Consider the following 24090-nt stretch of genomic DNA (forward strand, 5'->3'; position numbering starts at 1 on the left):
AGAGGTTTCAGGGGATTTTTTAACCATTTCCAAACCTTGCGTGTGTTACTGTAAATATTAAAACCTGTAAAGACATTTTGCAACTTCACACATGTTTATGTGTTTATTTCCATCCCTGTAACAATGCATGGGAACACAGTGAATAACCTGAACTGAACAGATAAAAGCTTTGGGAGGGGCCGTCTAAGCAAAGGATGCAAGTGCCACTGAAACTGAAGTCAGGTATGTAAACTTGGGAATTGGGACTTCATCTTAACTAGATGCAGTTACAACACCTGCCATGTTAGCTGTTACTAACTGTTACTAACGTTCTTCATGAAATATCAGCTTATTTTGAAGGTGTGTTTGATACTGAATTTGGATGGAAGGTGAAGTGAATTTCCTCCTAGATAGACTAATCCCTAAGCTCACTGTATGTAGGCTACATGCAAGGCTGAAAAGGATCTTTATCGCAGGAGAATAAAGGGCTATCGCCTCCTGGTTCCTCAACGTGAATTAAAAAAAAGGAAGTCAACATGAAAGGCGATACGGGACACAGACCTGCCAGGAAACTTTAGCCACCCTGCTTAAATAAAAGAGCAATTTTGAAAGCCGGTGAATAAGGACAAGTGATGTGAACACCTTGATATTTCTTTGTATTTTTAGGCAGCTGTGATATTGCCCAAGTAGACACTGTTACAGGTCACAGCCATTGAAGCAGCTCATGATGCAACTTCCCACAAATTTCCCATCTTAGTCATTCAAGTCACTGTTCTGTCTGTAATACCTGTTTTATAAAAATGATATTTCAAGACAATACAGATCGTTTTATAATCTGCTGCCCACTCATCTGAGGCATGTAGGGTTCAGTCAGTGACAAGTACAACCAGTTCAGAAAGCCTTGATACTGTTAAAAGAAAAACAATGAGGACGTTCCTGACACTTCAACATTGACTACATTATTATTTACGTGAATGAAAGACATTTTTCTTGACCTTATATACTCCACAGCACACAGTTCAAGTGAAAACCCAGTGGACAAGATAAAAATAATGATATATATAAATCATCACTTCCAAATATTTAGTTTTTTCTTTGCAGCTAATCCTCAGTGAAATGGCACCAGAAAAAGAAGTTTGTTTTACCACCTGGTGGCTTGTTCCACCTCCGGTTCTTTACCCAACTCTCCACTTGTTAATGATGTAATGGATAATTTATTTATTGAATAATTTTTAATATTGTGATTTGTGGCATTTCTGACTTATTTTCTAATCAGCTTGTACCTTTTTCAATGGACAATCTGGCCTTTCCTGATTATATATATATTTATAAATGATCATCTAAATGCTGATAGACTTTGTAAAATTAGGCTCAGTGATTGCTGTCAATTAGCCAGACAGTTACCTGAAACTTGTGGGTTGAAATTACCAGATCTGACCCTAATTACCCCTAGTGACAAGGTTAGTAAAACTATTCTCAACTGAGGGGAAAGCAGCAGAATTAAGTTATACTCAAATAAAGTACATCAATATGTTGATCAGATTATTCATTATACCACGACAAACATCTCTCACAGCTTGCCATGAATTCAGATCATTTTTGATTAAATTAGATAAGATTCAGCTTTATTGTCATTGCACATGCAAAGTACAAGGCATGAAATGCAAATAGCTTTTCTTGCCTTGTACAGATTACAGAAATGTACTGTATTGACATAGATTTCCAGAGACTGTATGGGAATGATGATGAACAGAGTAATGTAGGGTATACAGATGATATATATGGATTAAATGGCCGTAAATAAGTAAATAAACTATGACAATTCTGACAATAACACAAAGAAAGTTTCATTATGAGTATTTTCTTCACCTCTTCCAGGAACTTCCAGGAGGTTTCTTCCCATAAATCTGAGAACAAAGGGCATTCAGGTGGACATACACGTGTGTGTCATGCAAGAAAATTGTACTATATTATACTATATATTATTTTATTACATAGTGAATTTCATTACAGAAGATATTATATAAACTATCCCAAGTTGTTTGTTGTTGTTTGTTTTTCTATGCATGTTGCGTAACATGTGAAAAGATCCTTCTCAGAGATATGGCATCTCTTTGGCTTATCAGGTCCCACGTTTTAGCTGTGAATGGCAACAATTCCCCACAGAGTGTCACAGTATTATTATCGTTAACCTACACTGTTGACAGTGTGCTGGGGATAATACCAGAGCCATCCCTTTTGTCTTTTCAGGGTCTTAAGCCAACTGAAACTTGTGCTGTGATCAAAAAAAGGTCTCAGCAGCACATGTTTCTGGGACAGGTGCCCTGTGAAATGGGTGGTTGGGTGTTTTTAAAAGGAAAAAAAATACACTGAAATATCCAGGCACAGATTTATTCTCAGAGGTGCACTTGGCTCATTGTAAAGATGCGATAGAGACGAGGGAATGAAAAAAAAACATTCTTTTATCTGTTAATTTTCCTAGCGGCTGTGTAAACGACTTACAGTGGTGTCAGTTGCCAAAACAATACAAATGATTTGTTTTATTGTACCAGTAAGCTGCAGCCTGAGGACAATAGAATAGAATAGAATAGAATAGACTTTATTAATCCCTTTGGGAAGGTCCCTCAGGGAAATTTGGGTACCAGCAGCAAAAACACCAACAGTCAGAGCAAGAGTTAAATAGAATAAAATAAAATAAAATAGAATATAGTACAGTAAAAATAAAAGATAAGAGGAATTATGTACAAACATTGCACACCAGCACATATGGTAATGTGATATAGTGCAGTAAATGTAAAGGGATTATGTACAAACATTGCACAGCAGCATAAATGGTACAGATGGATTATTGCACATATAAATTATTGCACGTGTGTTGTATCAGGTGAGCTGTACTCCTCCCTCCTTCTGCCCCTCCTACCAAAAGCAGAGTTGTAAAGTTTGATGGATCGGGGGACAAAGGAGTCTCTGAGTCTGTTGGTCCTGCTCTTGGGGAGGAGCAGCCTGTGACTGTTCAGGCTCCTCTGAGCGCTGATGACAGTGTGCAGAGGATGACTGGCATCGTCCACAATAGCCAGAAGTTTTCTTAGTGTTCTCCTCTGTGCCACTGTCACCAATCAATCTGAACTCTAAACCAGAGCTTAGTGAGCTCAGTGCTTCTTGTCACTGTATGGACAGCAGATCAAAAAAAAAACCTGTGGATAAAGATATCTAGTCTGCAAGTTTATTGGCATCTAGTGGTGAAAGTCTTGATTGCATTCAACTTTATGCTCTCTCCCTAAATGAACCTGTGTGAGTTGGTGTGAAGTTATAAAAGGTCTTCTGTTTGTTTTGTCCTTAATGGGCTACTGTAGGAATTTCACAGTGCAACATGAGGATTTAGCAGACAAATGTCAGCATGGAATACTTATAATACTATTGTTTCAAATGTCACTTGTTACCATGTGAAACAAACCACAAACACAACGCCTGATGCTGGCAGTTCTTTATTAAGTGAAATATGCATCAAGTTTACACAGTGATGCATATTTTAAACATTTGAATACATCCTGAGATTTTATCAGGAGGCCTCCTACTTAGGGCTGGAGCTAGAAAAACAAAAGTAATTTAATTTTGGTCAATTCTTAAAAGAATGGGCAACATGTTTCATATTTCATTGTTTCTGTTTTTGTCAGTTGATTTATTCTTACATCATTTATTTAATTGATTTTAACCCAATAAATTTGGATTTAGTTTTCACAAGAAACATTTTCAATTTTAAGATCAGGATTTTAGGTCTCTTGTTAAAAGCTAATCTATTTTTGTGATATTTTTGTAATGCTTGATCAAAAATGTTGAGGGTACAGAGGAGCTTTTCCTCAAGCAATAATATATAAAACCTCATTTAATCATTTTACAGACATTTGTTTTTCTTTTTTCACCAACGTAATTTGGCTAAAGTCTTCTGTTAGTGAGGCAGGGGTGATGCAGCAGGAGAAGAGGAGGAGGTTATATCTGTGGAAGACATGTGGCAAAGACAAAAAATGAAAAATGACTGTTTGATGTTTATACTGAAAGTCATGTACTGTGGCCACTAGGGGGAGACACACACAGTTTCAGACTGGCCAAAAATTCGGCATGCACTAAATGTTATTATGTCTTCATAAAAGATATAAATGTTTGTCTTTATCCTATAGTGCAACTTTAAAAATGTAATATTAATTAATACAGTGTTTTATTATTGTTATAGGCATTCTTAAAGCATTATTTAACTACACACCAGCCATACCATATTTACATACCATGTGCTATTCCACACTTCTTTTTCCTCTGTATATCACTGGAGAAAATATTGAAAGTCATATTTAATATGTAAAATGTTTTGCCAATAGTATTGCTACAAATCTCAGTAACATAAACACTTAGGCAGATTAAAATTTCAGAAAGGTAACATGCTCACCTGTGCCAATGGTGTCCCCTACACAAGTGACTAAAAGAAGCAGAAAAGTCATGTGGTCACCTGTATTCACTGTATTTTTACTTCAATTACATTTTTAATCCATGTTTGCCTAAAACTTGATAATGGATAAAAGTTATTTTATCTGCATACCTGAGTAGAGCCTCTGAGGGCAGAACTGGACTTTGTTGCCCTCTGGTGTCAGTGGTGCTACCACTACACTATAAACATCCCCACACTGGACGTTACCAAGGTCACAGCTGTTCTCTCCTGGAGACGCAGTGCAGGTGTAGTTACTGCTGCCCGTCATCTCTGTGATGGAGCTGTGACTGCTGCTTGTGCTGCGCCAGTAAACTCGCATAGTGTTACTGGCCATCCTGTACAGTTTTACTCCTGATGGGCAGCATGCACCTGTGAGGAAGACACAGTGATTAAATCACTTTGTTACCTAACAGCAATAAACAAAAGTGTACTTTCTTCACAGAACATTAGGACTCACTGGATGAGAAACCCTGATAGGTGCAGTTGGACATGTGCCCACTGTGGCTGTATGCTTCCATGGTGACAGTGTAGTTGGTGCCACAGGTGATGCAACCCATGAGGCAGTGGGAGTCCTGGGTGTGGCAGCGTGCATGGCCACGCGGCGATGTCAGAGAGGTTATGAACGAGTGTGCACCTTTGGCGGGAGACCACGAAACGTTGGAAACTGCCTGAGTCACCTGCTCGACTGTTAGACTGGCTGGACAGCAGGGTTCTGTAAAACAGTACGTGGATTGTTATTTAAGCAAAACTTTCTTTCAGAGATGATGGACTAACATATTAGAAAGTGGTCAAATCAGCCTCCACTTGCTCACTCACCTGTTTCTAAGGAGTCAGTGTAGCTGGGTAAACTCTGGCCAGCATTGCTCATTGCTATGACACTGACTTCATAGGTGGAGCCACAGGAAAGGTCAGTTATATTGCAGCTGTTTCCACTGGTGGTGCAGCTGTGTGTGCCACCATCTCCTTGTGCACTCACAGCGTAAGTAGCTGCTCGGTTGTTCGCTGTCCATCTGACTGTGATGCTAGAGGAATTCTTTGGGTCCAGCATCAGATTCATTGGCATGCATGGAGCTGAAGGGGACAAAGTTAGGAAGTGATGTGGCGGACAGACAGATACACAGAAGTGCAAAATGGATCCATACATCATATGAGTGGTACTTTTCTACCTGTGTCTTTGGTGTGAGCTCTGCAAGCGTAGTTGCACCCGCTGATTTCATTGCAGGGCGTCACCACCACGCTGTAGGATCTGTCACAGCTGAGGTCCGAGAGGGCGCACACTGGTGCGGTGTCATTACACAGAATGACATCTGAACTGTCAGTGGCCCGAGTCATGTACAGCTCAGCCCCTCGTGAGGGGTTCCACATGATCTCTAGAGTGTCAGTGCTCACGGTGGTGACGGACATGTCCTCTGGGCAACATGGTACTGAAACACGCAGCAGGAACACACACATTAAATGATCATAATCAGGAAGAGAAGAAAACATGTCACCTCTGCTGTCACTTACAGGTGGTGTAGTTGAGGACGTGTCCTTCGGGGCTGCTACCAGCCTGGTTTAATGCAAACACAGACATCAGAAATGTGTAGCCACACTGGCAGGAGAAGGTGCAGTTGTTGCTGGTGGTGTTGCACGTTCTCTCACTGCCGCCGCCACTCTTGATGAAGGCCACGTAGCTGTCAGCATAGGGCACTGTGTTCCATGTCAGCGTGCAGTTTCCTTCTGATGACTCCACAAGAGCCAGAGACTCTGGTGGACAGGGGACTGACAGCACAGGACACAGGACAGCACACATCCAGTTACTTCCACTGTGTGACTTATCACTTGCATTATAATTATTGCCAGGGTTACACCAATGAATTGATGACAAATCTGGCAAAAACAGGCAGCAGGTAAATTTGGCCTTTTTTGACTTTCTCCGAGCACTGAGTGGTGTGAAGGCCCTATTGTAATGGAAAGAAATATTTGTATTATTACAATACTAATTTTTCCCTTTTTTCCCCTAAAGTGTTAATTTGACCCCTGAACGTGCACATAAAGTCACTAAATTTTGCCCAAAAATGTATCCTAGCAAACATCGCAGGTTGACACTATAGCCACATGCGGGTGTGGCCAAATGTCTCTGCAGCGCCCCCTAGAATGTAAAAATATTCACAGTAACAGTAGTAGTCCTCCTCCACAACCTCTCCAAACACCTCCCAGGTCTGACTTTTAGCTTTTTCTTTAGCTTTTCCTTGAACTGCCACCTTACCGGGGTGGAGGAGTTTGAGTGCCTGGATGGTCCTAGGAGCTATATTGTCAGGGGCTTAATGCCCCTAGCAGGAGGTCCTAGGTGATGGGTCAGACCAACTGTGGTTCAAAAACTCCTTAAATGTGTTTTTTTTAGATCACCATAGAATACAGTGTAACACCAGGACTGCTGTGTATCAGTCTGTGGTGCTGATGCTTCTTCAGCAACATGTGAATCTCTCTGGAGTGTAAATCTAATGTTAAACCAAACAAATGTTTGAATGTTTGTTTGGTTTCCAAGTTGCGAAGGCGACTGCTGTACTGGAGAGATAGTAACCTGTAGTGAATCCTTTGCTGTCAAAAGTCAAGGAAAAAAAAACAAGGAAGATGTTAGCTATGTACTTTTGGTAGCTGTAATGAGAAATGTGGATGAAGTCCTATTTTACATTGTTAATGGATTAATGGATGGCATGACTATTTTATGCCTAAAAAATACAGAAAACCGTTGTTACTTCTAATGTTATTTCCACAGAAAGCTCTGCTGCCAGGTTCTCTGGTAGAAACAGAATCTATTTACTGTTGACACATTCATATCCTACTCACAGGTGATGAAGACCACAGGGTCAGAGGGGTAGCTGGGCCCGGCCTCGTTTGAAGCAGTGACCTGGATGGCGTGCACCTTCCCGCAGCCCACTGGAGACAGGGTGTAGGATTTGGACGTGGTGTTGCAGGTGAGGTTGTGGTTACTTATGACTTGGTACACAATGGGTCCATAAACGTTGTGGTCGAGTTCCCAGGACACAGAGAGCCCGGCCACGGCCTGGCTTATCACCACAGACACATTGACAGAAGATGGTGTTGGAGGTCCTGTTTAAAAGCAAAACATCATCCAGCCAAGGACAAAGATTTGAGATTAAAATAGGATTCTGTGAACATAGATTAAGCATTATCTCATGTGTTGTAGTAAAATGTAAAATCACAGACAGAAGTGTCTCAAAGCCTCCTTACTCGTGGTCTGGTTCACGTACAAACTGCTCTCTCCCTCTCGGCCCTCAGGGTCCCAAGCCAAACCCTTGATGGCATACAGTGCACCGGCCCTCAGGCCGGAGATGACCAAATTGGTGTCTGAGGTGTTGTACTTGGTGATAGTGTTCAAGGAATAGTCAAAGAGTGACACGGTGTACTGGGCGGCAGGAGCAACAGGGGCCCAGGACACAGCGATGCTGTCGTTGCTCGGTGACGAGGTGGAGAAATTAGGAGGAGGCAAAACTGCGGAGAAGACAGTGTTTGTAAATTTAAAATCACAGAGAAACACAGATTACCAACCTGTCTAGACTCTGATTATGGATAAATATTACATTTATATGGATAAATGTAATATTTAATAGAGTAAAATTGCATCTACTGTGTATTTTTGCATAAAAAGTTGCAAAAGTGAATTGATAACTCTTGATCTGCTTTGTACTTCTTCGGGGAATAATAAAGATCTAAAAACAAATACACAATTATCGAGAGGGGATGATAGGAGGAGCCAAACACAAAAAACATTTGACTACGTAAAGATCCATAATGCCAAATGTGAAAAACATTGAAACTTCAAATTGCATTTTGACTCTGGAGAATCAGATGTTCCCCCTGGGTTGGGAGTGGAGGTGAAGGACTGTGTACTCAGGTTAAGGTCAGCTCTTTGTGTTTGATACCGAGAAGATCAGTTACTGCCTATATACAGGAAAGGCCCTGAGGCACGCTGATTCATTTCTTGAGTAAGATAAACCTGGATTTGCCTGGATGTTGTGTGCATACATTCACTCGCTGCACGGTATGTCGTGGCTCTGATGTGGGACAATAGGGCAGATCAAATGACCTCTGCACTGATGAGAAAAGCACACTGTGTTTCTCAATAAAGGTGTGACTCATTTAAACAGCCCGTGGCTGCGTTTTTCCACTGAATTGTAAGGTTTTGTTTTTCAGCTGTGGGGTATAGGAAAATGTGTAGAGGAATAATTATTATACAACAATACTTGTCTTTGCAGTCACTGGAAGAGATGGCTGGCTGCGGCCTGCGCTGTTCTCAGACATGATGCTGAGCTCATACTCGGTGTACGCCATGAGGGACCGGATCTCAGCCTGTGAGACGCCTGGTGTGGACACAGTGTCTTCTCTGAAGAAGCCGTTGCTGTTCTGGATACGTATGATGTACGAAGTTGCACCACTCTGCAAGTTAAACGTCACCATCAAGGTTGTGCTGTCTTTTGACTTCACTGTGTGGACGGGATCCATCACTTCAGGGGCTAGAATACACATAAACCTGTGATTATCATGTTGTTAGATATTACATCAGAGTCTTTGAATTTTAAGGGTTTCAAAACAGGCCAGTGTGGGGCTTCAGTCATTGTTTTAGCCTGGAATATGACACCTCTGCTCAGTGTAGACACGCAACTGCATCTACTTTACATTTTAATTGTAATAAAATGTAAATTACAAAGGAGCTTTAACTGGGCTTTACAAACTTTCTTAATCATGTTAGTACATACCAGAATACACGGTATCTAATTAGATTTGTTTTAACTTTAAAACAAAAGAATAAGAGAGAGGTGAATCTCACCTGTTAATGCCTCGATAGTCGTTGTGCTCAGTGTTCCTTGGGACACGTCCAGAGCTTTAATGGTGAAGTTATATTTGATGTTCGGGGACAGAGTGTTGATGGAACCCATCACTGTGTTTGGACCATATGTAGCAAAAGCGATGGGGTTGTCCGGTGAGCTTGTGGAGGTGACAGAGATCTGGTATGAGGCGGCTCCAGGGTATTTGGTCCATCTGAGAATCACAGTCTTGGATGATGCAGAGAATACAGAGGCTTGGATGTCTGACAAGAGCAAATAAAGAAGAGTAATGAGAATAAATTATACTTTTACACATGAATCAACAAAGCAACATGCTGTTATATAACTAGAATAAAACATACATATGGTAAAAAAATATATAAACTACCTGATCCTGCTGTAGCCTGCAAATTTATAAGAGAAGTATCATAAGTGTCATAAGATAATGATTTGATATACAAAGTTAAAATGTGAATTTAACATCTACAGAATTTAACAGCTCTATCACCTTACCTGTAAGCAGATGCACATTAAGGCAAAAATTACCAGCCGCTTCACAGTACCCATGTTTTTTGCCTGTGGAAACTCTTTTATTCTGCTTCACACTCTTTAACGGTCTATATTTTTAACAGCACCTCTCTCTAACAGTTTTTTCTTTTCTTAAACATAGGTGGTGTCTGTGTACCTTGAAATACCTGCATCTAGCCCCTCCCACTGAGGGACAAATACCCAATCACGCTGAAGTGTAGAGATGCACCTTGGGGAAGGTGTAGGTTGACTTGCATGAGAAGAAAACACCTGTAGCTATGGACATGATACTTTATATTCATGGATACAGTCATGTACACTGCACCTCCAGCAGCTGGACTTCCCCATGCTAGAGGCTGCAAAAAGATACTCTACAAGGAAGCCTAACCTGAGAAAATATGTTAAAAAAAAGTTTACTTTAAAAAAAAAAAGAATTGTGACATCATTTAAAGTTAGTAAGTCAGAAGTCTCACATTGTATTTGCTTTTTGTGTTTTACACAACATATCTTAGGTCTTACATATGAACATAAATATCCAGTTAATATAACTTAAGAAGGTTGAATTGCACTTGAGCACAGCTCTGACAGTCACAGATGAGTTATAGAGTATGATGGCGGATGGCATGAATGACTTCCTGTACTGTTCCTTACAACAGCGGGCTTGCAGGAGTCTGTAGCTGAAGCTTCTCAGTTTGCATGCAGTTTCCATGATATGAACAATATGACATCATCCATGACTGTAAATGACTGAATAATAATTTAATTAACATTATTATCACCTAGAGACATCAACATCAAGTAAATAAACATGGACCTATGTCTAGCAAAGGGAAAGAATTCAACTTGAATGAACTGCTTTAAAATAAAGTAGGTCACCTGACAGCATATAGGAGTCAGCTACAATATTTAATGCCAGTTGTTTATAATACTCATAATACTTAAATTCTTTGATTAAATTTGTTTGTAACAGAGTATTTTTATAAAATTTGCAATACTCCCTTTGTGTAAGTAAACGTCTTAGTAATTCCACCTGTGTAGATTGAAAACATCAGTTTTAAACCTGATGTTTAAAAAAACTACAGCTGCTCTCCGTCGTACACTTGCTGACGCGAATGACGTCAGAGTCAAGGGACATAGGACCGACACAGGAAGAGGCGCAGAGGTCATATCATGCAATACTCCCTTTGTGTAAGTAAACATCTTATTACTTTTTCCACCTGTGTAGATTGAAAACATCAGTTTTAAACCTGATGTTTAAAAAAACTACAGCTGCTCTCCGTCGCACACTTGCTGACGCGAATGACGTCAGAGTCAAGGGACATAGGACCGACACAGGAAGAGGCGCAGAGGAAAAAAACAAGATGGCAGCGGGGTCTGATCACGGGTTGAAAAGAATAGTTTGGAAAAGTAAGTTCACTCTGACAGCAGAGCATTTGTTGTACTTGTGAAACAGTGTGAGAGTTTGTTAGTAATTCAACTCTTAGCTTCTTCCTTTGTGACTGTGTACTCTGAATTCACGTCCACTTCCAGCCTGCTAATTTTCTTTCAACGGAAGTGTACAAACTTGAATGAGGGAAAGAATCGATATAGCAAGCAACACCAGATTAAAAATTGATATGGCACTGTTATTTCACACAACTGTACTGGTTCTTGTAACAAAGTTTGGGTGAGAATATGCAGGGTGAGGTCACTTTCCATTACCCGGGGCCCCACCTCATTCTTGCAGGCTAACGCTAGTAAACACGGATGAGCTAATGTTAACACAAACAGCTAGCTGCTGCCAATGACGTTTGTGGTGCCGTGTTATGGTTAATGTTAAGATTTGTTAAAGTGTTAAAGAGAAGGCTGGTTTTAGTAGAAGTTAAAGAAAGGGGTTAAACACTCCAACTGAGTGGAGTGGTTAAAACCAAAACAGTGTCACAGAAAAATGTGCTCCTGTTGGACACGCTGCAGTATACAGGCTCCCTTCAGCATTTATTGTACAGCTTTCATAGTGCCATCCTGTTTTCTGGCTGTAGTCCTTGTTGTCATGCTTTGTGTATCTTTCAGGAATTAAGGAAACAATTATTGCAGACTGCAGGAAATCTGAAGTATGGAAGGTAGGTCATCACTTTTTCTGGGATTGTAAATGCCTGAACAGTGCATAAAACTCACCATGTACTCATGTACTGTGACTCAAAACACCAGCAAGACTTTCAGTTTTTGGAATAACAGTTGCTAGAAGGGTGTGTTTAAGGGTGTTGGTCTTCATTATCATATAATTCAAGTTTCAACAAGTTTATTGTCACATACACAGGTTACACCCATCACACAACTAAAGTACACAAGTATACTAAGACAAAGACAAATGAAAATTAAGATGACTCTAAATACAAAATAATACATAAGCAACATTATCATCATCATAACATTTTGAATGTGATACATGTGCATACAAAAACAAACGATCAATACATAAGGTTGGTCTGAATGCCTCCTCACAGAACCTTGGAAGTAAGCAGTACCAGATGTTCCTCCTTGACCTCTGCTGAGACACAACATAGACTACTTGTTATGTTGTGTTTCCTGCATAGTACAGTACAGTACAGTACAGTACAGTACAGTGTGACACTAACTCACCGCTAACAAGTTTATCTTCTTGACAGATATTAATTCTGGACCCCTTCACCACCAAGCTCCTCTCATCATGCTGCAAAATGTCCGACCTGATGGCAGAGAAAATAACAAGTAGGTTGTCCGTCAGTGAAACAATTATTATGTGACGCCACACAGATATTAGATCTTAGGTCTGTATGTGAATACCTGTGAACCTGAGTGTTTCCTTGCCACTGTTGCTCTTAAGGGAGTTCAGGTTCTGGGTTTCTGTAAAGAGCCTTGAGACAATTCAGCACTTGTATACACAGAACTGAATTTACTATATCCACTTTTTAATATGAGATTGAAATTTTTTGTTTGTTTAGTTGTGGAGGATCTGTACAAAAGCAGAGAGCCTGTCCCAGAAATGAAGGCCATCTACTTCATGACGCCAACAGCTAAGGTTTGTCATTATTATGCTGCATTGTGTATTATATTTATTTGTGTAATTTCCTTTTTATTGTTTCGTTTCTCACCTTTTTTCCCCATAGTGTGTGGATGCCTTTATAGCTGACTTTAAGACCAAACCCAAATACAAAGCAGCATATGTTTATTTTACTGACTGTAAGTAACTTCTTCTTCACTGTTTGAATCTACCTTCTATCTACTAGAATACATAGACCATTTTTAACTAAATTTGATCCACAGACTGTCCTGATGACCTCTTTAACAACATGAAGCTGTACTGTGCAAAGTACATACGTGTCTGTAAGGAAATAAACATGTCCTTCATGCCACAAGAGGCACAAGTGAGTAGCTGCAGATTGAAAAGTGTACTCTGAATTTACTTTTGTTTCGTAATTTCATTTCCTCTTTTTATCCAGACTGTGAAGTTAGCAAAGAGAAAATGTTAGTGCTTGGTAAATTGTTGACAGGAAGAGATTTAAAAAAAAATGTTACTTACTTGTTGTTACTCTAGTTGCATAGGAACAGCGACTGCTAATTGCTATTTGTATTTTGTACGAAACAATGTTGTCAAGTTTGAGATTTCTGTTAATGTTCCTAAATTAAGTCAAGGGAGGAGGAAGGTCAAGGATTTTATAGATTAAAAATAGTAATAATGTGCTATTTTGTAATATACTTCCATGTTTTTACACGTCTGTTTTGATTTGTTTAGGTGTTCACATGTGATAATCCTGATGCTTTCAAAAACATATACAGTCCCAAGAGCCAGGACAAAAAGAAGACACTGGACACACTTGCAGACCAGCTTGTCACGCTTTGCGCCACGTTGGACGAGTACCCGGGTGTCAGATACAAGAAGTAAGCCACAGAAGGTTTAGTTTCTGAGCTTACAGCACACCTTAGCCCTCAAGCAGAGTGAAACCTTCTATGAAAAGAGGTTAGATTGTGTCATCCAACTGTGGACTGTGGAAGAAGTGGTTGGTATCACTTGTATTTAAAGTGATGGATATAGTGCTTTGCTAATACTTTTAGACATTTCTTACTGTTTTTCAATTGAAATTGAAAATGAATAGAAATAACTTTATTAATAATAAATATGATATCTGTGAATGAATGCTCAGAGAAATAAATTGTTTAAATGTGGTTAATTGGCACCACATGAGATTAAGATAAGATAAAACTTTATTAATCCCGAAGGAAATTCTTGTGCCAGAGGTATCAAGTTACTGACTGTAAATGACTAAATAATAATTCATTTTACTTCACATCGTCGACTAGAGACAGCAGCATGGAGAATGCCAAAATCCTTGCAGAGCTGGTGGACAACAAGCTGGCCCAACACTATGAGCTGGATGACAGTGGTAAGAAGAAGGTGAGACTCCTGCTAACAAAGCATGTTGACAGAATAAACACCAGTCTAAGCCCTGGGAGTAAAAAAGAAAACCTGAAAATACAGCATTGTGTTTCACTGATATTACACCGAACATTCCCTCCTTTACTCTGAGCGGATGAAGCTGCTGTTGCTTTTTACCAAAACTTAAAAGAGGAAAAGTTTCTCTGTAGCAGTTAAGCAGTGTCACAAAGAAGAAAAGGACACATGTCAAACGGTAGTTGGTGTTTTTATATAAACAAGTGTTAAATCCCTTTATCTTTGCTATCACCAGGGAAAGACACAGGCCCAGCTGTTGATTGTGGAAAGAGGATTAGACCCAGTGAGCCCCATCCTGCACGAGCTGACGTACCAAGCCATGGCCTACGACCTTGTTGATATCCAAAATGACACCTACACGTAATTTAAACTTCAGTGTATCTTCAGTCTTCTCTGACAGAACTATTTTTGAAATGTCGGTGTTCTTATTATCTGTATGTTTCTGTGGTGGCTAGGTACAAGTCCAAAGACGGCTCAGAAAAGCAGGCCCTGCTGAATGAGGACGACATGCTCTGGGTCAAGCTCCGCCACAAGCACATAGCTGAGGTCTCAGAGTAAGTGTGCGACACCTTAGGGGCGGTGGTATCCTGTTCCTTTTCTCCTCACGCTTAGGTTAACCTTGTTGTTCTACTGCAATAGACAAATCCCTAAGATGGTGAAGGAAATTTCTGCTAGCAAGAAACAGCCAGATGGGAAGGTACAGCGCCGTTTCTGTTTGTGTGCTTCACTGATCTCTGGAACTGTTATATTTCAAATGTTAAGCAAACATTTTTTTTGCTTTTATTCCAGATCACAATTAGCAATTTGGCCCAAATGATGAAGAAGATGCCCGCATTCCGTAAACAACTTACAGAGGTATGAAGTAGAATGATACATTTTTGATAGCTGTGAAACCTTTCCATGGATGTGTTTTGCCAGCGGTTTTAGGACCAACATGCTCATACTTTTTTCCAGGTAGTTATTATAAAGTGATAATTATGTTGTGGTTGGGTGTGGTGCATGTTATGTGGTTTTCATTTCTTAACTTCCTAACTCTCTGTGGGACTTCTAGAAAACAGTTCATCTGCAGCTGGCTGAGGACTGCATGAAACATTTCTCAAACAACGTGGAGAAACTCTGCAAAGCTGAACAGGTCTGTCTGCTCTTATCTCTTAAAAAGTCAGGGGGAGAGAGTTTAGCTAGAAAGCCTCATGTCAGTGTGATGGACATTAGCTGTTAAAGATGAAGGTGTGGCCTTTGTAGACCACAAATGTTAAAATGAGCATTGTGAAACTTGAGGAGGATATGATGAAGAGCTGCTGTTGTTGGCAAATGTCTGTTTTTAGCCTACTACCAATTGCAGTGAAGTCAATCTTAGGATAACAACACAGATCTTTTGCGGTTGGTGGAAGGAAAACTGCATTTCTTGGCTACAGTTAATGAATTCTTCATAATACCTTGACGTGTTGCCTTAATTCAGTTGGTCTTAGACAGATGCAATAGATGATTTAGGGCACATCTACTCCAGAGCACGTTTCTGGAGTCAGACCTCACCTTATCAGACCATAGCAGGACCTCTCATTTTTTTATTTGCAGAAGCACTTGGCTGTTTCTTATGGTTTACATCTTTCTGCAGGACCTTGCAGTTGGATCAGATGTGGATGGGGTGAAGGTGAAAGATCCCATGAGGACTCTACTGCCAGTACTGCTCCACCCATACAGCACCCACGACAAGATCAGAGCTGTGCTCCTCTACATCTTCAGCCTCAGTGGTACAGCAATAATCTCCTATTAATTTAAGTGATGACAGGAGTATGAAGCTCACTGTGATGCTCACAGTTAATTTGATGAGTGAGTCATAAAGAGAGATTTTCACTCCAGTTTCTTGTTTCATGTGAACAGGAACAACTGATGAAAACTTAAGCAAACTTATCCAGCATGTGAAGATCGAGGACGAGCGAGAGTTTATCCTGAACTGGAAAGAGCTGGGTGTCCCCATCATCACAACGAGTTTCTTTTCTCGCAAACCTACCCGACGGGATCGTTCCCAGGAGGAGAAGTACAACCTTTCAAGATGGACTCCGGTCATTAAAGATGTGATGGAGGTCAGTGAAACCAGATCGTCTCTGCATGATCACACTTTTACAAACATTTCCATGCCGGAAACTTTCAAAAAAGTTTACATCTTTACATGTAGCTTCATGTAGGTCACTGTGCTAACACGGCCCCCCTCTGGATGGTCTTTGTAAGAAATATTATGTACAGGACTGTGAACACAGCACAAAAGGAGGTTATAAGATTCAGGTCATCTGATAGACTGTCAGATATAGGTTGTGTTGTTCTGTACTGTACTGGCCCTTTGTTAACGACAGCATCTTAGCATCTATAGGGCACAATGAGGTAGCATTTGTGTGTCGATCCCTGAAGACCGTTCTTGTGTTAACGTGTCAACGTCCCTCTGTACTGATGTTCTGGTGCTTTATTGTGTGTTAAATGAGTTACTATAGCAAGGAAAAATGGTTTTGTTGTAAAACAGGATGTCACAGTCATCCTCTGTTAAAAGGATGTTCTACAAAACACTGAGCTTGTAGTCTGTTGAGTTATATGAGCTGTCAGTAATAATAATTCTTGTAGGTCCTAAATCTCTGCTGCTGAATCCAGTTATCAGAAAACAAAGAGAAGCTGAGAGGAAGATTTACTGTAGTGTCTTTTTCCCCCCTAAGCTCCGCTGAATGTCTGTTCTGTCATTCCATGTGATGGTAATTTTATGGAGAGTATCGAATGAAGATCTTAACAAAGTGAATCTGAACAGTGCTCATGTTAAGATAATCACCCAGAAGCAGCTCTATCTAAGCTGTAACCGAATACCTTCTTTTGTATTATTTTCACTTCCCTTTCCTGTTCGTGCCTAGAAAAATGATTCTCAGTTGCCTTCACCACGTGAGCACCTGATTTCCTGTGATAAAAGGCTTGTTTTTGATATGTGGCAGCTGAGATGTTTGTTTGATATGAGATTTCTCTATTTTAACACAGTTTTGATGATCTCTTTAGTTTTTAGTTAGAAGAAGTAATGCCCTTGCACCTATGTGATGTCCCTGCAATAGCAGTTCTTGTTTTGGGGCCTGAGCACTCATCATAATAGAACTGAAAGTCACGAAGGTGGAGTGAGTTTATTGAATACAGGAAGTTTTTAATTAAAGTAGTAGTATCAAAATCAAATTTATATTTCAATACAGTTTTATTGGTATATCATCTTTTACAGCCATAACAGTGTGCTTTACTGAAACCCAGAACCTGACCCCTGAACCAACACAAGGCAAAGAGTGTTCCCACTTTGTACGTATGGCTACAGCCACAGTTGGAGTAGGACCGACTGATCCTTAGCTATAACGAAGGATGAGGGTTGGTCTGTCCTGCTCCAACTGTGCCTATAGCCATACCTATAAAATGTCTATAGCAATGCCTATTAGCCCAGGTTCAGAATAGCCATACACTTTGTTAAACAGAACATTACTCTGTCACTTCCAGGATGCTGTGGAGAACAAACTGGACACCAGAGAGTGGCCGCACCAGTCAGAGTGTCCTGCTGCCTGGAACAGCTCCGGGGCTGTCAGGTGAGTTTTTGTGCTGGATTTCACAGCTGGATCGAAACATTCTGCTAGACGTTATCCACACAGGGCTTGTTTTTTGTCTTATGTCAAAAGCTTCAGCGTCTGAAGAACAACACAATCTTAGCGACATAGAGAAGATTGAAGCAAGGCGTCTGGACTTGTAGAGTTTTCTTGAACCTGAGGAGGTCGCTCTCCTGTGCTGAGCTATTCTTCTGTGGAGTGGTTGTTTAGTTTCTCCAATGTACCAGAGCATTCCTCACTGCACTGGACTGCATATATCACATTGCTGTGTTTCTCCCTGGGAATCTTGTCCTTCGGGTGAACCAGTCTCTGTCTCAGTGTTGTCATTGGTTTGAAATGGACCGGGATGTCATGGTTGTTGAAGATCCTGCAGAATTTCTCTGATACTCCTGACACATATGGAATGGAGATGTTCTTTCTCCACCGGTTGTTGTCCTTCTTCTTGTTGTTGGGGGGTCTTGTTTTTGTGGCTTTGATGAGTGCCCACTTGGGGTAGCCACAGGTTTGCAGGGCCTTCCTGATGTGGTGTTGCTCCTTCTTCTTCCCCTCTGAGCTGGTTGGTACAGTTTGTGCTCTGTGCTGCAGGGTCCTGATGACTCCCAGTTTGTGTTCCAGTGGGTGGTGTGAATCAAACAACAGGTACTGGTCCGTATGTGTGGGTTTCCTGTACACTTCCACATTGAGGCACCTGTCCTCCTCAATATGTACTGTGCAGTCCAAGAAGGCTAGATTGTTATGCCTGGTGTCCTCCCGAGTGAACTTGATGTTGTTGTCCACTGCGTTGATGTGTTCTGTGAACCGTTCCACTTCATTGGTCTTGATTTTGACCCAGGTGTCATCCACATATCTAAACCAGTGGGTGGGGGTGGTTCCAGGAAAGGAACTCAGGGCTCTTCTCTCCACTTCTTCCATGTAGAGGTTGGCCACAATAGGAGACACAGGTGATCCCATCGCACAGCCGTGCTTCTGTCTGTAAAGGTTCCCATTGTACTGGAAATAAGTGGTGGCCAGGCAGAGGTCCAGCAGGTCAGATCTGTCACTTTGGAGTGGTAGACCTGTGTGTTGAGAACTACTGTGCATCTTCCTTTGTCTGCTGATAAGATGGTGATGTCCCGGTCTTTCTGTAGTGCGATCAGGGCCTTCCTTTCATCAATGGAGAGGTTGGATGTCGGTGCTTTAGCAGTGGAGAGTGTGGCTGTGACCTTCAAGCGGAGTTGTTCAGCTTCTGTGTCTGTCAGGTTGTTGTTCTTGATGACTCTGTGGCTGTGATGAGGTCCACCACTGGAATCTGCTCTGGAGAGATGGCAAAGTTGAGTCCTTTGGCCAACACTTCTTTTTCCGGCTGGCTCAGTTGTCTGTCAGAAAGGTTCTTTACCCATTTGTCCTGGGTGTCCTGCTGTGGCGGTGAGTGGTCTTCCCTCCTCCATGTGTGTAGGTCAGCTGCATTTTTAACAGAGAAAACAGTTTTCAGTTTATGGAATTTGCGTTTTTGTCGTTCCTTACCCCTGGTGTGCTGTGCCGTCTGGACTTTTTTAGTCAGTTTGATGACTTCATCCATGACTTCGCTGGGTAGGAGGGCGGCAAGCTGTGATCTTGTCTGCTCCGTGGTGACCATGAGAGCGTCTATGGTGAAGTTGATCTGTCTAATCCTTTCGTTGAGGAGCTGGGCTTACTGCAGGATGGTGTCTGCTCTGTGCCCCTTGACGGTGGATCCGAGACGTAGGCTGTTAGGGGTTAACTTTTCCTGTCTGCATCTCAGGCTGAAGCGTAGGTGAGTCCTGTAGTCTGCCAGTTTCCTAGAGGTCTTTTCAAGAAAACTCTACAAGTCCAGACGCCTTGCTTCAATCTTCTCTATGTATGATGACCTGGATGACTGAGAATCTTCATCAACAATCTTAGCGACAATTTGTTTTTCCAAAGAAATGATGCCCTGTTCTGTTCCACAGCGCCCGCCAGAAGCACAAAGCCAGCTCTCAGGACGAGCGCCGGTCTGGTGCACGTCTCATCGTCTTTATCATTGGAGGGGTCACCTTTTCTGAGATGCGCTGCGCCTATGAGGTCACCCAGGCTGTGAAGTCCTGCGAGGTCATCATTGGTGAGTGTAAAGCTCTTTTGCGCCCCCTGCTGGAACTGCTCAGAATTACATTAGGAATCTAAAGCTTCTTTTGTCATTTGTTTTTCAGGGTCTTCCCACATTTTGACCCCAACCAGTCTCCTGAATGATATCAAGGCTCTGAGCAAAGGCCCGATGGAAACCTTTACTATTGAGGAAAGGAGCAACGCTTGAGAATTCTGGCCCTTCATATCACCTAGCACAATGCACTCAACTTCCTGACTGGAAAACTGAAGGGAATTTACTCCGTATTCATCCTTATGCCTTTTCAAACCTGGTGCACATTTATAGTTGTAGGTATGAAGGTACATTCACTTTTAACTTGGTCACCGAGAACTAACTGCCTGATTTGGTGACATGGATCATTTTAAAAGTTAATTCACCTCAACCTATATAGAGCATTAATGTAAAAATCTTCTAACCAGCCTATTTGTGTTTGCCTTTGTCCATAATAGAGCAGATAATGTTACATGTTAAAAGGGCCCCTGGGAGAATATTCAGACAGAATAATGGAGGAAGGTAGCACAAAGCTGATGTATATACTGTATGTAAGCACTGACTTCCTGCTGATTTCACCTTTGTTTATAAACTCTTTATATAATTTGAAGAGTGTTTTTAACATGAAATATTTTACTTGGATTGAACAACTGACTAATAAATGGATACATTGGTTCAAAGTTGTGCTTCTGGTTTCCTGCTAAACTGACAATAGGTGAATTTAATGGGAGGATGTTATGAAGCTATGAAGCTTTGATGCTCTAGATCACAGCTGGCCTACTTCTACAGTTACAACCATTTAGATCTTTAACTACATTCTTGAGACTAAACACAGTACAGAAAGGAGAACTTAATGTATATCCTGTTTGACTAAAGACTAAATATGAGAGGGATCACTGGGCCAACAGTTCATCATACTTGTAGAAAATTATTAATAACTTAAAAGTTAAAGCCTGAGATTTGTAAAAATTATTCTGTGATTAAAAATGAGTGTTTTCTTAGCATTTGAGTTGCAGCCACGTGGCAGGGTTAGTTCACCGTGATCTAATCTCTCTTGATTCTTCAAAACACAAACATGATGCCTGTACAGGTATCATGTTTTATTATGTTATCATGAGAGCTTACTAGAGATAAACATAATTAAACATGAGAACACTTAGGCTTGTTTGTAGTGAGTTTTAAACTAGGACATTAAATGTTATTTTTGTTGCAATAAAACAAAATATATACTGTATATAACCGTATATATGTTCAATTCTATATAATGCTGCTATATCTCAGAAATAGCTTTAAAATGATCATGACTTTCTTTAGGACACCTCTCTTGTGATGACAACTGTGCCATCAATCTGCACCTGGGATCTACAACACAAGCTAATAGCCTATCAGTTACAGGGGGAAAGTGTCAGGTGAACTATATACACACACACAAAGAGTGATCCTGTTTCACTGTTCCTATATACAGAAACACTTGTGATTAACAATGAATGACCCAATTTCATTTGTCTTATTATTTATATTTAAATGTTCCCAATAAAAGGAGTTAATCATTGTAAACGGGCAAAATTTGTGAATTCTAGTATTGCTGTACAATGAAAATATTAGAGAAGAAGAAAGAATCAAACCTTACAGGTAATGATGCCTTAGTTGTTTTTCAGGTTTTGTGTTATACCACCACCTGCTGGTCACTGATTTTCATTTCACGGTGAAGCAGCGTGTATATATCCAGGGGCATTTGTTGGGAAAAAGAACCAAAAACAAAAATGAGCAGACTGTAATTCAGGAAATATTATGTAACATACACATATAAATGTAAATAACGAATGTGGCAATTCTTACAAGTTGTATTTAACAAGCTAAAAGATTTGGATATGAAAATTTGATTCTATTTACATAATGATAAGTGAGAGACGCCGGTATCTAAGGGGCAAATGGCCAGTCAGCCACTGACAGGCCACCACCAGGGACTGACCAAATCTATATCCTCCAGTCATTAGTAAACAAATAAATACATGGTTATATACAGAAATAAATTAATTTAGGAATAAATAAATAAAAATGCTCCTGTTGGTAGCGACCAGTGTGTCGGCGAGTACAGCAAGATGCCGGTGTGTTGGATTAACTGGTGCCCAAATCAACTGATTGCGGCCTCGGTGTGACGTAACGTAGGCGTGTCTCTGCACGAACCAGGAAGTAAACATCGGGATTTCGTCAAATTCTGGCTGGGCGTTTATACAAAAGTTTCGATTTAAGATGCAGAAAACGTTGCCTTATGAAAACGTGCAGCGCAACCAACATCTCCCCTTGTCTCAAAAATGAGAAAATTAACAGAATACTAGTTCTGTTTTTTTCTGGTTTTTTCTGGTTTTACAAGAAATATTTTGTGTTTTTACAAGAAATTATTTCCGTTTTTACAAGTAATCTTTTCTGTTTTTACGAGAAATTATTTGTGGTTTTACAAGTAATGTTTTTCTGTTTTTACAAGAAGCATTTTCTGTTTCTACAAGAAACATTTACTGTTTTAACGAGAAATTATTTTTGTTTTTACACGGAAAAAAAAATTCTGTTTTTATGAGTAATCTTTTTCTGGTTTTAAGAGAAATGAACTCTGTTTTTACAAGAAATTATTTCGGTTTTTACAAGTAATATTTTCTCTGTTTTTACAAGAAATTATTTGTTTTTTTACAGGAAATATTTTCTGTTTTTACGAGAAATAATTTCTGTTTTTACAAGAAATATTTTTCCTGGTTTTACGAGAAATATTTTCTGTTTTTACGAGAAATATTTTCTGTTTTTACAAGAAATATTTTCTGTTTTTACAAGAAATTATTTCTGTTTTTACAAAAAATTATTTCTGTTTTTACAAGTAATATTTTTCCTGGTTTTACGAGAAATAATTTCTGTTTTTAGAAGAAATATTTTCACGAGAAATATTTTCTGGTTTTACAAGAAATATTTACTGTTTTTACGAGAAATAATTCCTGTTTTTACAAGAAATATTTTTCCTGGTTTTACAAGAAATTATTTTCTGTTTTTACGAGAAATTATTTCGAGTTTTACAAGAAATTATTTCTGTTTTTACGAGAAATACTTTTTGTTTTTACAAGAAATATTTTTCCTGGTTTTACAAGAAATTATTTTCTGTTTTTGCGAGAAATATTTTCTGTTTTTACGTGAAATAATTTCTGTTTTTACAAGAAATATTTTTCCTGGTTTTACCAGAAATAATTTGTTTTTACAAAAAATATTTTCTGTTTTTACGAGAAATAATATTCCTGGTTTTACAAGAAATATTTTTCCTGGTTTTAAAAGAAATATTTTCACGAGAAACAATTTCTGTTTTTACAAGGAATATTTTCACGAGAAATAATTTCTGTTTTTGCAAGAAATAATTCCTGGTTTTACAAGAAATTATTTTCTGTTTTTACGAGAAATTATTTCGGTTTTTACGAGAAATAATTTCTGTTTTTACGAGAAATAATTTCTGTTTTTACGGGAAATATTTTTTGTTTTTACAAGAAATATTTTTCCTGGTTTTACAAGAAATTATTTTCTGTTTACGAGAAATATTTTCTGTTTTTACGAGAAATCATTTCTGTTTTTACGAGATATAATTTCTGTTTTTAAAAGAAATATTTTTCCTGGTTTTACGAGAAATAATTTCTGTTTTTACAAGAAATATTTTTCCTGGTTTTGCCAGAAATAATTTGTTTTTACAAGAAATATTTTCTGTTTTTACGAGAAATAATTTCTGTTTTTACAAGAAATATTTTTCCTGGTTTTACAAGAAATATTTTCACGAGAAACAATTTCTGTTTTTACAAGAAATATTTTCACGAGAAATAATTTCTGTTTTTACAAGAAATAATTCCTGGTTTTACAAGAAATTATTTTCCTTTTTTAGGAGAAATTATTTCTGTTTTTACAAGAAATTATTTTTGTTTTTACAGGAAATATTTTTACGAGATATATTTTCTGTTTTTACGAGAAATAATTTCTGTTTTTACGAGAAATATTTTTCCTGGTTTTACCAGAAATATTTTTTGTTTTTACAAGAAATATTTTTCCTGGTTTTACAAGAAATTATT

General features: G+C 39.4%; 2 protein-coding genes across 2 annotated transcripts; one reads left to right on the forward strand and one right to left on the reverse strand.

Moving 5' to 3' along the window:
* Positions 1 to 3883: 3883 nt before the first annotated feature.
* On the reverse strand, positions 3884 to 9933 carry LOC114434889 (fibronectin type III domain-containing protein 7-like). The gene is made up of 14 exons (XM_028404340.1): positions 9799 to 9933; positions 9674 to 9689; positions 9288 to 9548; positions 8704 to 8973; positions 7691 to 7951; positions 7286 to 7549; positions 5963 to 6217; positions 5623 to 5880; positions 5273 to 5527; positions 4914 to 5168; positions 4568 to 4825; positions 4418 to 4447; positions 4260 to 4297; positions 3884 to 3972 (listed from the first exon to the last, which is right to left on the reverse strand). The coding sequence occupies exons 1-13, from the start codon at positions 9850 to 9852 to the stop codon at positions 4266 to 4268; spliced, it is 2469 nt and encodes an 822-aa protein (XP_028260141.1). The 5' UTR covers positions 9853 to 9933; the 3' UTR covers positions 3884 to 3972; positions 4260 to 4265.
* Positions 9934 to 11091: 1158 nt separating this feature from the next.
* LOC114434945 (syntaxin-binding protein 3-like) lies at positions 11092 to 20682 on the forward strand. The gene is made up of 18 exons (XM_028404414.1): positions 11092 to 11220; positions 11863 to 11912; positions 12459 to 12540; positions 12774 to 12850; positions 12939 to 13011; positions 13096 to 13196; positions 13565 to 13710; positions 14131 to 14224; positions 14517 to 14641; positions 14737 to 14835; positions 14921 to 14978; positions 15071 to 15136; positions 15333 to 15413; positions 15897 to 16032; positions 16163 to 16365; positions 17789 to 17874; positions 19839 to 19987; positions 20076 to 20682. The coding sequence occupies exons 1-18, from the start codon at positions 11175 to 11177 to the stop codon at positions 20177 to 20179; spliced, it is 1776 nt and encodes a 591-aa protein (XP_028260215.1). The 5' UTR covers positions 11092 to 11174; the 3' UTR covers positions 20180 to 20682.
* The last annotated feature ends 3408 nt before the right edge of the window (positions 20683 to 24090 follow it).

This window comes from Parambassis ranga, chromosome 4 (genome assembly GCF_900634625.1).
Source record: "Parambassis ranga chromosome 4, fParRan2.1, whole genome shotgun sequence".
NCBI classification, from domain to species: domain Eukaryota; kingdom Metazoa; phylum Chordata; class Actinopteri; family Ambassidae; genus Parambassis; species Parambassis ranga.

What these genes read in the sequence shown, in the direction of transcription:
- LOC114434889 (XM_028404340.1), bottom strand. Translation starts at nt 9,852, where the DNA reads ATGGGTACTGTGAAGCGGCTGGTAATTTTTGCCTTAATGTGCATCTGC. An exon ending in GACTATCGAGGCATTAACAG is followed by an intron (nt 8,974 to 9,287) that starts GTGAGATTCACC and finishes TGTGTATTCTAG; the next exon opens with CCCCTGAAGTGATGGATCCC. An exon ending in TCCAGTGACTGCAAAGACAA is followed by an intron (nt 7,952 to 8,703) that starts GTATTGTTGTAT and finishes TCTTCTCCGCAG; the next exon opens with TTTTGCCTCCTCCTAATTTC.
- LOC114434945 (XM_028404414.1), top strand. Translation starts at nt 11,175, where the DNA reads ATGGCAGCGGGGTCTGATCACGGGTTGAAAAGAATAGTTTGGAAAA. An exon ending in TCATGCCACAAGAGGCACAA is followed by an intron (nt 13,197 to 13,564) that starts GTGAGTAGCTGC and finishes TGATTTGTTTAG; the next exon opens with GTGTTCACATGTGATAATCC. An exon ending in ATCCAAAATGACACCTACAC is followed by an intron (nt 14,642 to 14,736) that starts GTAATTTAAACT and finishes TGTGGTGGCTAG; the next exon opens with GTACAAGTCCAAAGACGGCT.